This window comes from Magnolia sinica, chromosome 3 (assembly GCF_029962835.1).
Source record: "Magnolia sinica isolate HGM2019 chromosome 3, MsV1, whole genome shotgun sequence".
In the NCBI taxonomy this organism is placed as follows: domain Eukaryota; kingdom Viridiplantae; phylum Streptophyta; class Magnoliopsida; order Magnoliales; family Magnoliaceae; genus Magnolia; species Magnolia sinica.
In genome coordinates this window covers 101,948,369-101,965,911 of record NC_080575.1, presented here as the reverse complement: position 1 = coordinate 101,965,911, position 17,543 = coordinate 101,948,369, and the positions used below count along the sequence as shown (strand labels likewise).

Sequence of the window (17,543 nt, the reverse complement as noted above, 5' to 3'; positions counted from 1 at the left end):
TGTTACAATTATGAAAAGCCTAAACATCACTTTAAGGAGTATAAGTTAAAAAAATAAAACATGAATTGCCAATTCAAGTAAAAGGGTCTTGTAATTATTGTAAAAAACTTGGATATTATCAAAATCAATGTAGGCTTAAGAAAAAATGATGAAAATTCTCAAGTTAATCTCGCTGAAGCTAAAGAAAATTCAGACATGATTATTGTTGTAGTGTTTGAAATGTTCCTAGTAAACAACATGGAATGTGTATTAAACACCGAGGCAACTTACCATGTATGTAAGGATCAAAGCATCTTTACCTCCTATCAAGCGAAAGAGGATGAAGAACAAGTATTTGTGAGAAGTACTTGATCCTCTTCAGTTGTTGGAAAAGAAAATATTCTTCTGAAGCTTACATTAGGAAAAACTTTGTTGTTAAAGAACATACTTTATATGCCTGACATTTCTTACAATTTGATTTCTAGTTCGCTCCTCAATAAGGCTAGAGTTCAATTAATATTCGATTCTGGAAAGATTATGATGACAACAAATGGATCGAGCATTCTTTAAAAAGGGTTACTATACTGATGGTTTGTTTGTTGTAAACATTACATATAATAATAATAAAATGTCTTCCTAGTTCTACTTATGTTGTTGAATCTCTTTCATTATGATATAGTAGATTAGGTCACATGTACGTAAAATCTTTGAAAAGAATGAAATGAACAGAATTGCTACCTAACATCTCAGTCAATAGTTTTAAAAAATGTATAAAATTCAAGTTTGTTAGAAAAAATTTTAAACTTATTAGTACAAGTTCCGAGTTATTAAAATTAATTCATAGTGAATTAGGTGATTTTAGAAATCACATTTGTAGAGGTGATAAAAGGTATTTTGTAATATTTATAGATGATTATTCTAAATACAATATAGTATACCTTTTGAGAAAATGAAGCTTTAGAAGCCTTCATTAAGTATAAGGCCGAAGTTGAAAACTAACTTAGCATAAACATTAGAAGACTTAGATCAAATAGAGGATGAATGTATAAATCTTCCCAGTTTAAAGAACTTTGTGAAAAAAATAGAATAGTTCATAGAACTATTGCTCATTATACACCAAAACAAAATGGAATAGTTGGATGCAAGAATAGAAAATTGAAATAAATGATAAATGATATGCTGAATAGTTCTAATTTACCTTATAATATATATGTGATTAGAAATCATATTATCTATCTGCTATATATAAAATAAGACACCTCATAAGAAAACTAGTAAAACATCATATGAACTATGAAAAAATTACACTCATAGTTATACATACATTAAAATGTGGGGTGTCTGGTTAAAGTAGGATTACCTAAAACCAAGAAAAGAAAACTATGTCCTAAAATAATTGGTTGCGTATTTATAAGATATGTAGAAAATAATGCCGCATATTTCCTAGTTTTAAAATATAAGAATAACCTTATACATTCAAATACTATTATATAAGCTAGAAATATATAGTTTTTATAAAATGATTTTCCTATATGAAGTCTAAATCTGTAGAAATAAAAGATATTAGTGAATCAGAATTGTTTCAACTAGTAGAAGCATAAATGTAAATAGTGAAGTAGAACTAGAACCTAAAAGGAGCACGTAAGCTCAAAAGAAGACCAACCTAGAAAATAAATTTTTCACTTTATTATCTGAAGATGATTGTAAAACATATTCAAAAGCCATTAACTCTTATGATGCATCTTTCTAAAAAGAAGTTATAAATGATGAATTAGAGTTGATCATATCCAGGAACACGTTGGAACTCGTAAACGAAGCCTCTTGGAAACAAACCTATAGGGTGTAAGTGAGTGTTTAAAAAAAAAAAAAAAAGCTTGGACTAGATGGATCTATAGATAAGTTTAAGGCTAGATTGATAGCAAAAGCCTCTATATATATATATATATATATATATATATATATATATAATTTTATTTTTAAAGATAAAATTATTTTGATACATGTTCTTTTGTAATTGGGATTATAATGAGAATGTTATTAGTTGTAATAACATCTATATATAATCTAATAGTATATCAAATAGATGTTAAAATAACATTTCTAAATGAAGAATATAAGAAAAAATCTACATGCAACAATATTAGGACTGTAATTTCAAGAAAAGAAAATAAAGTGTGTAGGTAAATCAAGTCCTACAGTTTGAAACAAGCTCCTAAGAAATAAAATGAGAAATTTGACAATGTTTTAAAGTCAAATGGGCATCTTGTTAATGATTTGGATAGGTGTATATATAACAAATTTTCTGCTAATGATGGTGTTATAATTTACTTATATCTAAATGGTTTGCTTATCTTTAAATCCAATGTTAAGTTAGTCAATTCGACTAAGAAACTTATATCTTAACTTTGATATGAAAGATTTAGGAGAAGCAAATATGATATTAGGTATTTAGTTAATTAAAAAAGATGGTAGCATTACTCTCTCTCAATTTCATTACGTTAAGAACATATTAAAAATGTTTAGTTACTTTGACTAGTTACCTGTTAGTACACCTTATGATCAGTTACCTGTAAGTGCATCTTATGACGATGTTGTGTATGTCGAAAAGAATACATGAAGTATTAAGTATTCTCAAGTAATTAGCAACCTAATGTATCTGATAAAATGTACTAGATCTAATTAATATTACATTTATAGTAGATAGGCTAAGTACGTATACACATAATCCTGAATATGATCATTAGAATGCTTAATTTGAATAGAATATTAAAATAATTAAAAGGTACTGCTCATATGGTTTACGTTATACATATTATCCTCCTAGTTTAGAAGCATACATTGATGCCAATTGGATCATATTGAATTAAATTAAACAAAATTCACAAGTGGATCTGTTTTTACCTTTAGTGGATGTGCAATATCTTGGAAGTCTTCTAAACATATTGCATTTTTCGATCTACAATAGAATTCAAATTCGTTGGCTTAGAAAAGGCAGAGTTAAAAACTGAATAGCTTAAAAGTTTGTTAACAAATATGCCATTATGTCCAAAACCTCTATATGTTATATTTATTTACTATGACTATTAATTAACTATTGCAAGGCTAATAATAAAATATATAATGGCAAAAGTAAACACATTAGACTTCAACATAATATTGTAAAACACATATTGAATGATAAAATCATAACTAATGATTTCGTAAGATCAGAAAAGAATCTGACAGATCCACTGACCAAAGTACTATCTAAATGACTAGTTATGAAAATATTAAAGGAAATATGATTGAGCCTAATCAAATGATATACTGGTTTTAGCAACCCAACCTATATAACTGGAGATGCCATGCGATGTGTTCAATGGGTAAACTAGTAGATACTAGAAGACTGGGAAGTACTGAAGAGAACTTACCCATTCTTACGGTGTTGGCATTGCAAGCAACAATGTGAGGGATGATGAATTTTTAAACTCTTATTGAATTCATAACCATATATGGTGGTGTATCCAGTTGTTATGTACACTTGATGGAATTCACCTGTATAAGTGTGAAAGTAGAGCCACTTCTTATAAGAATATATATACAGTTTCTCTAGAGGACTCATGAAAATTTATGTAAAGGTACATGGCCAAAATGCATCAAACCGTATAACTAGTTGTAGTGGAAAAGTTATGTAAGTGACATGTATAGCCATTTATGCCTCAAGGATCAAGTTAAAGACCAATAATCACCTCATTCCTGTCAACATGTCTTTCTTACTTTAATGTCGATCAAAGTCTGATAGACATCGATGCTATTACACAACTCTTATATTTTATACAAAAGTGTTTTGAATTTAAAAAATGTGGGGGATTGTTGTATTTTAAAAAAGTTTTTAAAATTAAATCTATTTCAAATTTCAAATTTCCTCTTATTTCCTTTGTTTTGGAAAAAATGTTGTCTTTTAGTGGTTCTTTTGTCCCACATCAAAAATGACCAAGGAAACTTAAAGCTTATAAGAATGGACTTTTGCATAAGGCTTGAGCCCCTCTCAGAAGGCATGTGAATTTGGTTCAATGGGGAGCTATACCATTAGCCCGAACCTATGCCTTTAACCACACATGCGTGCGTTGAGTCGAGGCGAGTCATGCTATGTGTTGATGGTCAAATATTGCATATTATCCCCCATTTGTATCTTGGTTTTATGAACATGATAATGCTTAATGTTCTATTTTACTCATATTTGTGTTACAAGGTGAATTTAAGAGCTTGGATTGAAAAGCTGCTAAAAGTATGGATTTGGTGCTCAGGAATCACCAAGGCAAGAGATGGATCTTAGAAGACCAAGATTAAAGAATTCACATGTCAAAGGTCTAAGAAAACCAAGTGAGGAATGAAGAGAATCAAAGATTTGAAATGAAGAAAAAGAATCTTGAAATCATCCTGAAAAAACATATTCTGAAACTTCGGGTCATTTTGTAAAATTGCACAGAATGAAGTTTATTTTGAAAAACTGCGTAGAATGAAGTCTATTTTAGCAAACTGCGTAAATATGAGGCGGTTTCTAGAGTTTTCCAACTATGTGCGAAAGTTGGAGTTCCACAATTATAAATAGGACTCTCTAGGATGTTCATAGGCATCTTCTAGGATTTAAGAAGTTGAGCAAAAGGGTAGAAAAGTTGTTGCCATGTGTTTTTCTTCTTCTTCTTTAATTATTTTCATGTTTTTCTTAAGAAATTTTGGTCTAATCATGTCTATGGTTGACTAAACCTCTTAGTTAGGGCTAAGAAGTGAAACTTGTAGCATGATGGGATGTTTCTATTGCTTCGTTTCATGTTTATGTTGAATTCCATGAATTCTAATTTAGAATACTTTCAATTTTTAATAGTTTATTGTGTGTCAAATTACAGTAGATCTGCAATAGCTTTGAGTATCTTTTTTTCTTGATTTGATGTTGTGAAATTAGTAAGTCTTGTTGTTGACCATCATCCCTTGGGCATGGTAGAGTGATGAAATCCTTCCTAATCTTCACAATTCTTCTGCTTTGAGATTATAGGATTGGTAAATCCTATTGTTTTCCATTGTCTCTTGGGCATGGTTTGGTGATGGAATCCTTGGCAATTATCATAGTTCTCCTTCATTAAGAATTATGTCAATGGAAGTTCAGATTTGGTTTTGTTGATATATTCTCTAATTGTATAGGATAGGACTTCAATTCTAATTGTGTTACTTGAATCAAGCAAGAGGGCTTCCTGATCACAACAAGTAGATCTTTGGCACGCTTGTTCCCACCTTTAAATTCTTAGTTTTGATTACTCTATTCACAATTACTCTCTCAAATACTTCAGATTAGTTTCACATCTTATTCTAGTTCTACTTCTAGTTAATTTCAGAAACGTACAAGTTTCAGTCCCTGTGAATTCGACCTCGTCTTACCGAGATTATTACTACATCGCAACCCTACACTTGGGGTTGTGAACATTATGTTAGGCTGAGGCCTTGAACGTGAGTGAGTGCCGGGTCGAGTCTGGGTCTAAGTCAAATTGTGGATTGAGAGTATACTCTTTTGCATGAATTTCAAATCAAAGATGCATTTGTTCAGATGGTCGCACTAGTTGGGTTCAAACCCAACAGATTTAATACAATTGAAACATTGCTTTAAGCACTTTATCATGGTTTTTAAATGGAACTACTCACATTTTTTCATTCCTAACCAAATTAATTTCTCTCTCTTCTTAAAACAAGTCTCCGATTTTTGTGCAATTGAATTCGCCACCAAGTCAATCACTTCAAGTCTAAATTCTACACACTAGTTAGAGCCCGTGTACAACAAGTGCACCGTTGGAATTGGGTCATGGTCATTGTATCCTGGAGGCCAACTACTCGAGATGCCTACTGCACTTAAGAAGCGGTCCAAGGAGGGCAGATTTGGTTTCAAGCCGAGTGACTCCATCACACCTCGACTCAAACACAGAAGTCATCTTTTCTTCACTTTATATATATATATATATATATATATATATATATATATATATATAATTTTTTTCTCGAATATTATCTACCATTTCAAGCACATATTTTCCAATACTCTGCCATGGATGGAAACAAGGGTGTCAATGTGCTTTCTATTATCCATTTCATGGACCTCATCATAAAATTCAGGCATGGCTATATATATATATATATATATATATATATATATATATATATATATATATATATATATATATATATATATATATATATATATATATATATATATATATCAACTAGGTATATGTAGTTAGCAATGTAAAACCCAGAGCAGCTTCGGTGGATCCACATATCCACTGAGCATCCACTAAGGTGGGTGGATTCCTATCTATGGGGCCCATCATGATCCATGTACCTTACATCCACACCATTTAATCATTTTGAGTAGGGGTTTACATCGAGTCGAGCTGGCCTTAGCTTGACTCAGCTTGGCCACTAGTTGACCCCAACTCGAACTCGGCTCGGCTCGGTCCTCGAGCCTGACTGACCAGCTTAGCTCGATTTGGTCAGTAGCTCGGGCCAGTTCGAGTCGAGTTCGCCTGTGCAACATTTTCATAAACACATGGACTGCACCTCAAGATCTCACTGTATGTTAAACATCAGCAGTGGTTTTACAGGTTTTTTTTTTTTATTAAACACCTTCTAAGCAACATAAAAAATCTAGAAAAAAAGGGTATTTTTTTTCATATACATACCTTCCTTGCCACCAGCCACACTTCGTTGAGTCATTTCATCAAACACTTGGTGAGCAACATCAATATCAAAGTAACCAAGTCACCGAACTGGTTCGATCCAAGTTCGATTCGAGTTGGGTTTGATCCGAGTTGAGTCGGGTCAAGTTGGGGCCAGCTCGAACTTGGCTTGAACTCATTTTCAATCTCAAAAAATCAGCTCAACTCAGCTCAAACTCAGCTTCGAACCAAGTCGAATCAAGCTTTTTCAAGTCGAGTCGAGCGAGCTAACCGAGCTAGCTTGGTTCTTATACACCTCTAATTTTGACAGTTCATTTTAGGGCATGATGCCAAGAAATGAAGTAAATCAAAATCTCAAGTGGATCACACCACATGAAACAGTGGCCTGCCATTAAAAACTCTTTGGGGACACTGGAATGTTTATTTTCCATCCAACCTGTTGATAAGGTCACAAATATCTCAATGAAGGGATAACACAAATATCAGCTTGATTCAAAGCTTTTGTAGCCCACAAATTTTTTTTAATGGTCAATCACCACTACTTCCTATGATGTGATTTGCCTGAAATTTGGATCTACTTCATTTTCTGCATCATACACTAAAATGAGCTATCAAAATAGATGGATGGCATGGATGTAAGGCACATGCATCATGGTGAGCCCACCTCGGTGGATTTTGGGATCTACCGATGTTTAAGTTTTTAACCTGTCGCATTTTTTATCATACATGATGAGGCCTACAATATAAACAATTAGGAGCATCAATCCAAAGCTCCACATCCACACAATAAAATGAGTAAGTTGACATATTTCTAAGAACACTAGGTAAAGTCACCTTTTACAACAATATTGGGTGTACTGGACATCCAAGCCATGCATTAGATGGCTGGGACTGTGTAAATGTCTTAGCATGCCACCGGTCTAGCTAACTTGTTCACAATGCATCGCAGGTACACCATGATAATTATAAAACTTGCCAATGGTTGACATTTGATGTTCTCGTGTCACCCTTTGATGAGTGGATGGGCTTGATCTTTTGGCCTGAGTTTGTGTAAAAGGTGAAATTAATCTTGATGAGGCACGGCTAGCCTCGCATAGAATATTAGGACGTGCGGTGATCACGTGTATGCACTACACCAAAATCACTCTTTCTACCATGGCTAAATAGGGCGTCGCAAAAAGTTAGGAACAATTTAGAATGGTTCCTAGGATAGGGCGTCGCAATAGCGATGGCTGAAAACCGTCGCAAATTTTCAATTCAACATACCATTTCATTTCTTATTTAGGAAAAAAATTTCACTTGAAACCTGTATTTTTTAAAATATTTAAAATCCAAAAAATATTGCAGTACACTTCAAAATAAAAAATGACTATAGAAATACAAAATAGAAATATAAGAAACAAAAATCAAATCTTTGTTAACCAAAAATATCCCAAATATCACAAATCATATAAGATAAATCTATCAAAATATAAGCTAGTTCACACTTTTCTTAGTTAAGATGATGATTACATTCAACAGCGTACAACCACCCCCAACAACAATACCCACCTCAACTGCTGCCTGAAAACATCACACATGTCAAGAAAACAAATGATCCTAGTTTGGTTGAAACATTAAGTATGAAAATAGCTCGAGATTGAAAAATGGCCCCAAATCTAGAAAGAAGAAGATACCTTGGTTGCATTAAGAGCATCTTCTACTCTCTACTTCTCTTTCAGTTTTGTCTCTGTTTGGGCTCCAACCTATCCAGCAGTGCCAAGAATGTTGGGGAATTGAACACATTTATACCAATTTGTAGTTCAATCATAACCATCTTGTTTGAGGGAGAAGAAGACTCCTAAAGAATACCTAAATGACAGCAACACCACCAGAGAGTTTTGCTATTCTTTCATTAAGCTTCTCTCTTTCATAATCTTGTTCAGCAGCCTACAAAAACCCAAAATATATATGCCACTAAGGATGCTCAATAGCTGAAGGATGGAGTAGGAAAGGCCAAGAACAATTTAATTACAATTGAAAAATGAAAAATGAAAAAACAAAACGCCTCAACAAAAAATGTAATTTACTCTTCTCAAACTTCACCTAAAAGTTATAAGAAACATCACAAGTAACAAATATCACACCAATAGATAGTTCAGCCCAAGACTTACAATTGCTCATGTCCTTTAGTATCGATACTGAAGTTCATTTAAAATGTCTAATATGAAGCATAAATCAGGCAAGCTTCATTTCTAAACTAGGAATGAATTTGTTGTCCCTTCCATGAGGTCTTACAATTCTCCAAATCAACTCCAAGCTACGTCTTACAGATGCATGGACTTCGAATCCGAGGGAGATTTATGAATATTTAAAAAATAAAGCACCAAACGATTTGCACAGTGAAATATTGTTTAATTACATAAATTAAAGACAACCATAAGACCAACGCCATGCATCCTTTCAAAGTTTACCAAGATACACAGGGTATCAGCAATTCTGTTGCATAAATATTTCCGATCTAGCTTGTGCTCAAAACCACCTCTCAATGAGAAGAATTTTTTCTTTAAAAAGAAAAAGAAAACCAAATGTTGCTTATAGAACTCAAATCAAATAGAAATAATTTATCACAAAAATGTAAAAGAATCAAATCGGGAAATCTTGCTTTAAACATGATTCCAAAGGACAGATAAGAATCAAAGCCAAAACCCATCCATTATCCATCTCTACCTACCAACATAGCTAACAATTTTGTCATCCAATAGATGGAGAAGATTCAAACTGAAACCCATCAATAAGCCATCTCCACCTACCAACATGACTAACAATCTTGATCATCCAATAGATAGGAAACATCTAGAACCCAAACCAATCAGATTTACTCAATCATTGATGAGCGGCTGTGTGGCTCTCCTTTGGACCAATTCATGGTGGGGGCATATTATTTACATGGTACTGATTTTTTAAGTGTGGTTTGTTGGTGGGACCAATGGTACAATATCAAAGGTTGTGGTGCCATTGCCTATAGGTATTGAGTACCTTCCTCTCCACCAAGTGTGCGTAGGTAGATTCTTTTTAAGCTGATTTCAATAGCATTGCATCATTCTGGACCATCTCGAATGCAGAACAACAGAAAATCTATCAAAGAAGTGTATCTAGACCGAATCTTGCTGAATTATAAGCAATTAAGCTCAAATTGCATGAAGAAAAATGCAGAAAGCGTGGATGAATTATAAGCAATTAAACTCAAAGTGCATGTGAAAGAATATTTGGTTTACTCAACAACAAAAACCAGTAATTATGAAAAAAAAAAAAAAAGAAGAAAAAGAAGTAAATTACCTGACTGAGGAGCTTTGGCTTATCATCTGTTGAAAAGGTTATTTCATGCATGGATCTACATATTATCAGAATATGGAAGCATGAATCCAGATTTTAGAGAAATCGTAGTAGCAATAATGGGGTTGAGGAAGACCTACAGAAACTGTAGCAAGTTGGTTCATTTGCTTAACAAAGTCAACCTTGTAAGAAAATGCAACCAATAATGGCCATGAAATGAAATTGACATCATCCCATAATGATACATCGATGGATTGCACAAAGAAACAAATTTCACATCCCAGCCACAATAGAATATATTTAGGGTAATGAAGGAAAAGAAACAGACTGAACCATACTGAAATCAAGCCAAAAAAGTAAGAACTAGAAAGGAAAAGACAAAATGAAAAGAAACAGACTCAACCATATTGAACTATAGACAAAAAAGTAAGAACTAGTAAGGAAAAGACACCGACTTATTTTAATCAATGTCTAGTATGTCACTCTTTTCAGCCCTTTCCACAATCACCTAAATTGTGAAAGCAGAGAGGAGCTGAAAGATTTTCTGTATTTGAGACAACCCAAAGGGGTTGAATATATAGAGATTACAGTCATCTATACAAGGAAAATAATAAACTCAGAATCCTCTACCTATGGAAACGAACTATACAAGGTATACTAGCTATACAAGGTATATAAGATATACAAGGTATGTGAGCTTGTCGAACATCCCCTTTCAAGCTAATGCTGGTCATCGACAAGTAATAGTTTGCTAATTAAAAATGAGTGACGTGCAGAAGTGAGGGACTTGGTGAAAATATCAGTAATCTGATCATGGGATGCAACATGTGGAAGAGAAATGAGCCCAGACTGAAATATCTCGCGGATAAAGTGATAGTTAACTTCAATATGCTTCGTTCGTTCATGAAAAACCGGGTTAAAGGCAATCTGAATAGCATTTAGATTATCGACATGGAGTGGAGTAGGATTCTGAAGAGGAATGCCCAAGTCGGAAAGAAGTCCTCGTAACCAGATAAGTTCACTACACGCAGCGGACATCGCCCGATACTCTGCTTCTGTGCTCGACTTGGAAACAGTGGCCTGCTTCTTATACTTCCAAGAGATGAGAGAAGTACTGAGAAAAACACAGTAGCCAGTGGTAGATCTTCATGTTAGAGCGCAACCGGCCCAATTAGCATCCGAATAAGCACGAAGGTCCAGAGTCGCCGTGGAGGAGAAGAACAATGATCGATCTAGAGTTCCACGTAGGTAGCATAATGCGCAACACCACAGTCATATGAAGAGTCCGAGGAGCAGAAACAAACTGATTGACGACTTGGACAGTGTATGCAATATCAGGGCGAGTCATAGTTAAGTAAACCAGACTCTCAACCAAATGGCGGTATAAGTCGGGCTGTGCAAGTAGATCACCATCTTCACGGCCATAATGAACGTTAAGTTCTAAGGGAGTCTGAACTGTCTTCTGATCCGTCAATGATGCCAAGGCGAGAAGATCCTTGGTATATTTATGCTGGCTGATCGGGATCCTATATTTAAAACGTGAAATTTCAAGCCCAAAAAAGTATGTTAGATGGCCGAGGTCTTTCATCTTGAAGGATGATTGCAAAACTTCCTTTAAAGCCGAGATGTCAATAGCATCGCTACCAGTCAGTAGTAGGTCATCAACATGGACGAGAACAATGACAATTCCACGAGCAGTGGTGCACAAAAATAAGGATGGGTCATGACTGCTTTGAGAAAAGCCAGCACCTGTAACAACATTGTGAAAGCGTTAGAACCATGCCCGAGGTGCCTGTTTGAGGCCATACAAGACTTTCTTTAGGCGACATACCTTATTGTCAGGGATTAAAGAGCCAGGAAGAGGTTTCAAATATACTGTTTCTTGGAAGTCTCCATGAAGAAAAATATTTTTCACATCCATCTGAGCAAATGGCCAAGAGTGAACAGAAGATATGGCCAGAAGAGTACGAACAGTTTTCATATTGGCCACGGGAGCGAATGTCTCACATAATCAATTTCGTATTCCTGTTTGTATCCCTGAGCGACAAGTCAAGCCTTGTACCGATCCAATGATCCATCAGACTTGAACTTGACAGAATAAATCCATTTGCTACCAATTAGTTGTTGGTCAGCGGGTCGAGTAACAATATCTCACATATGATTATCATCCAATGCCGCAAGTTCTTCTGCCATAGCCTTCTTCCAACAATCATGAGTGGCTACCTGAGTGTATGAAGTAGGAATAGAGACAGTATCCAGAGTAGCATTCATGGCAGACATAGAGTATATCAAGCGATCAGGCACTCGATGTACACAAGCGAAACGACGTATCGAGGTAGGTTCAAGATCTGCAACAGGTACAGTAGGTTCGGGTTGAGTAATAGGTGGTGGAGCTGTATATAGTCGACGCGAGTAAACCTGCAACGGGCGAGGGAGAGTACTCGAAGCGAAAGGAATATCAGGAAAGGTGGTTAAACTAGGAGATTTTGCGGCGTACAGAGGAGGAAGAGATGAATGAAAGGCAATATGTTTAAGAAAAACAACATGTCGTGAAACTCGAACACGACGAGAAACCGGATCATAACATCAAAAACTCTTCTGAGTTTCTTCAAATCCTAAGTACATACATTTGATCGATTTTGGAGATAGTTTGTTACGCTCACGTGAAGCTAAGTGAGCATAACAAACACAACCAAAAACACGAAATGTGGAATATGCAGGAGGTAAGCCGTTGAGACTAAAGTATGGAGATTTACTATTCAGAACGTTGGTTGGCATCTGGTTAATCAAGTAAACTGAATGTAACATTGCTTCCGCCCAGAAAGAACGAGATAGTTGTGATCAGAGTGTTGGCAGTTTCAACAATATGACGATTTTTTCGTTCAGCCACCCCGTTCTGTTGTGGAGTATCAGAACATGTGGTCTGATGAATAATCCCATGACCCTGAAGAAATGTATGAAAATCTGTTGAGAAATATTCCCCCCCCCCCCCACTGAGTCAGAGCAGAGAGTTTGAATTGGAACTCGAAATTGAGTCTCCACCATAGAGTGAAATACCTTGAAATTTTCAAAAACCTGTGACTTCGAGTGCAGAAAGTAAATCCAGGTGTAACGTGTGAAATCATCAATGAATATAACATAGCATCATAATCCAGAGAGACATAATTGGTGAAGGACCCCAGACATCTGTATGCACTAGTTCAAACATAAAAGATGATTTTGTAGTACTGAGAGGAAAATGAATACACTTACTTTTTAAAAGACAATAAGATGAACAAGAATAATCTAAATCTTTTTTATTAAGAGAAGCATTCCCTAACATGCCAGAAGAAAATAACTGAACTAACCGATCGGAATGTGGATAACCTAGGCGAAAGTGCCACAGTTTCCACAATTTATTTGCTGAACAAATATCTAATGCAGATGGAGAAAAGAAACAACGAGCTGGAGTGACAAATAAATCAAATTCCAGTACGTACAGATGACCATACCGCCTACCCATCCCAAGTACCTTTCTCGTTGCCAGATCCTGCACAAAATAACAGTTGGGAAGAAATATGACTAAGCAGTTATTGGATGTGAGTTGACCAATTGAAATTGAATTGGAGGAGAGGTTAGGGACATGAAATACATCACGAAGGGTGAATTGGCGATGGGCAGAAGGAGAGAGTCAATGATCTAACGGACTGAATGTGTAGTCTAGTGCCATCCACAGTAGAAATAGCCTAATTTCCGGTGTAAGGACGAATGTCAAAAAGATGAGATACAACACTAGTCATAATTGGAAGCACTTGAATCGAAAAACCACGTAGAAAAAGGGGATATACCTGACATACCAGCAGCAGAAAGGGCCTGAACGATTTGCTGGAGCATCGCAGGAGTCAAAGGTGATGAAAGACGTTCAACAGAAACAGTAGATGCAGTATCACTAACAGACGGCTCGGAAGAAATAGTAGCAGCAGTAGTAAAAAGAGCACGACCACGGCCACGACCACGACCACCACGTCCACGGCCAAAAGAAGATGCATAGGCACGTGTACGACAGTCCTGAATACCATGACCAGTCCGTCGACAATAAGCGCACCATTCTTTGCATTGAGCGACGACATGACCCACTTTGTTGCAACCACGACAAGTCAAAAGAGTAGAACCACGTGTTGGTGTAATGGTGGACACAGCAAACACCATATCAGATGATCCCGGAGTTGAGGAAGGAAGAGAGAGAACTTTCAGTCGTTGTTCCTCAGCCAATAAATCATTAATAATCGAATTCAATGAAGGAGTAGGGCTATGGTTCAAGAGAGCAGCCCGACAATGCTCAAATTCTGGACACAACTTCATAAGAAATTGTCGAACTTGCGCACTCTCGCGCATAGTTTGGAATATCTTATAGTCATGAGGAAATGTTGGATCCATCATAGCCAACTTTGTCCAAAATTGTGACAATTTTGGAGTAAAATGATTGAATACTGTCGTCACCCTGAGTAAGGTTAACGAGATCCTATTCTAGGTGGTATGACCGGGCTACATTACTTTGTTGATAAATTGTCTGGAGATGCTCCCACATTGCCTTAGCAGTGTGATGAGGTGTGAGGCCAACAGCAATGGACCGATCGACTGAATCGAGAATCCAGGTGATAATCCGTCCATTGTTCATTTCTCAATCAGCTAATTTGTCGGCATCTGTGGAAGTGAGGATCGTAAAAGATCCATCAATTAGTCCCCGCAAACCACGACCCTTAAGGAAGTTCTGAAAATGGATGGCCCATAGAGAATAGTTGGTACCATCAGAATTACAATATGGGGCCTCCATACATGATAAGACCTTGTCCATTGATTTGAAGTAATGTAAAGCACGCAAAGAGTTGCAGCAGAAGAAGGTTTTAGATGTACCGTACAGCAAGAGATACCCAAGGGATTGCAGTTTCTGGATCTGGCAGAATAGCAACAGCAACAGGGGCGCTGGATCTGGAAAATCTAGATCTGGAGCAACAGCAACAGAGGTAACAGGGGCACTGGATCTGAAAATTTTAGATTTGGAGCAACAGCAACAGGGGCGCTGGATTTGAAAAATCTAGATTTGAAACAGTAACAGGGGTTGTTGGATCTAGAATGAAGTTTGACAACAACAACAACAACAGATCAAAGAGTAGAGGGGAATAGGGGTGGTCGGACGAGCAGGGGCGATGCTGTAGGGGTGGTCGGACGAGCAGGAGAGGTTGAACGACGCTGTAGAGGTGGTCGGACGACGCAGTAGGAGCGGCCGGAAGAAGCAGGAGCGGCCGGACGCAGCAGGGATGGTCGGATCTGACAGGTGGTGCCGGTTTTAAATATGCACACATGTCTTGTATATCTTGTATATCTTGTATAGCTAGTATACCTTGTATAGTTCGTTTCCATAGGTAGAGGATTCTGAGTTTATTATTTTCCTTGTATAGATGATTGTAATCTCTATATTTCAACCCTTTTGGGTTGTCTCAAATACAGAAAATCTTTCATCTCCTCTCTGATTTCGTGGTATCAGAGCGGAAGATCCTATGTTCGAATCTTGAGAGCAGCAAAAATATGCCTCTCTAAAATATTATTCTCCCACGGGGGACCAGGAAAATCAGGTCCGGCTCTAGGACCGGGAAATCAAGCCCGGCCTATTTATGGTGTGAGTGTCCCTCCACCCTCGTCAGTATGTTCCCGTGCAGAGTTCCCACCCTGCCCGTGTGGGGAGGTGTTGAAGTGATAAAAGCCCCTTGATATACATTGATACACCACACTCTGATAGCTTGAGCTTTTGGAGTGAATGGTTGTTTGACAAATTGCACAAAGACTTAGATAAGAATCTCATAGAAAAGGGGAATGGTAATTAAAAGAATTAAACTGCATAATAAAAAACCAAGAATGTTCTTACTGGAATCCTATCGGGATATTTCTCTCTAATCCAAGCTGATTCAGCCTGCCTCTTTTCTGGTATGCAAAAAAACACAAATTTCATAAAGATGACTAGTTTTTATAATGGCAATAACTGATAAATAGTGAACAGAACTCAAACTATCTCATACGAACCAACCATGAGAAGAAGCAAGAGCATGTCCACAAGCTATAAATCACCATTGCTTTGTATGCAAACACATGAATATTATTTTTTCAATGGTGTAAGCAAACGCATGATTAGAACATCTAAAGCTATAAAGTTTGAGGAAGCATAAATGAGAAGCGCAAATCCCTAGATCTATCCCATACACAATTCCTAACTTAGTGAATGCTATATATATATATTCCCTTCAATTGAGAACATGAGAGAGAAGTTATAATGAATTTGTCCAAAGTGCTCCTAATTCAAGGTCAGTTCTTGATAGAAAGCATCATGGTAGAAACCCTATAACAAGCATTGAATCATTTTAATAAGGGGACGATAGACCCGTATGCTACTTGCTATGTAGAAATGCTTGATTCACACTTATTGTTTCCATGTTTCGCTGAGAGAACGTGTCGAAAGAATCTATGAAAAATAAATGGATGAAATGAAGATTTTGATAAAAACATGCTTACCTGAATAGTCAAGCCAAATGTCCAAGATGCAGAGCTTCAATCTGTCTTGAAATGATTCGAACCCTTTTCTTGAGATGCAGCTGAATCCAAAACAGAAATAACAGAAGAGCTTCACAATAGATAGAATCTTTGACAACATTCTTGGGGTCCATTTAAATACCCAAATGATAAATAAAAATGCTCTTGAAGGACCATAAAAATAAGAGAAGCCTGAACCTCAGCAGTCAACTGAAGCATACCTCAACTGGGTCCTGTCCCTTGTATGGTAATTCGCTTGCAGGGACCACCGGCAACTCACATTCCACAACCTGCAACACAAACTATAGTTAACAAAGATAAAATTGGAGCAGTTTAAATAATTCCTATACTTCCCACACCTGGGGACGATATAGCAAACTTCTCCCATGATGCATGAGTCCAAGCCATATGTTGTCTGCACAGGACAATGGTTTTATTAGCAATAGCATGTCGAGAGCCAAACAACTGCTCCGGAGCAGAAAAATCAAGACTGTCTTTAATGACCTTAAGGATGTGCAATGAAAGACACAAAATACTCCCTTAAGGATAAGGATACGCATTTGGATGTGCAATGAAGCTTGGTGAATTTTTATTTTTACCATACGCATCACAAACAAAATATATGTAGACACATATAAAACAATAACTATTTTTGTGTTTTATCAAACAATTCCGAAATGCAAACTTGAAATTTCATCTGATCGAGAAGTTCCACTGAAGGGGCTATGAAAATCATGATCAAGATAATAAAAACATAACAATTCAAAGTATAATGACTAACCACATTAGCCTCTCTGAGGACATCTTCCATGGTAGCAGAGCTCTTTTCCACATCACAGGTTGCTCACCATTGGATTTCAAGAACTGCCCATAAGCTGCAGAGGAATTACAGGCAGGGACCAACAAAGAAATTCAATTTTCAGTTCGACCTTAACAAGAAATGGCAGGCAGCAGTAAGATGGCAGGGTAAAAAAAGAAGAAAAAGAA

General features: G+C 36.4%; 1 protein-coding gene across 1 annotated transcript; it reads right to left on the bottom strand.

Annotated features, from left to right (window-relative positions):
- Window positions 1-8,073: 8,073 nt before the first annotated feature.
- On the bottom strand, window positions 8,074-17,539 carry LOC131240455 (uncharacterized). The gene is made up of 8 exons (XM_058238698.1): window positions 17,338-17,539; window positions 16,916-16,971; window positions 16,778-16,846; window positions 16,539-16,618; window positions 15,898-15,953; window positions 9,999-10,131; window positions 8,357-8,609; window positions 8,074-8,243 (listed from the first exon to the last, which is right to left on the bottom strand). Exons 1-6 carry the CDS (start codon window positions 17,365-17,367, stop codon window positions 10,054-10,056), a joined length of 369 nt encoding a protein of 122 aa, XP_058094681.1. The 5' UTR covers window positions 17,368-17,539; the 3' UTR covers window positions 8,074-8,243; window positions 8,357-8,609; window positions 9,999-10,053.
- Window positions 17,540-17,543: the final 4 nt, after the last annotated feature.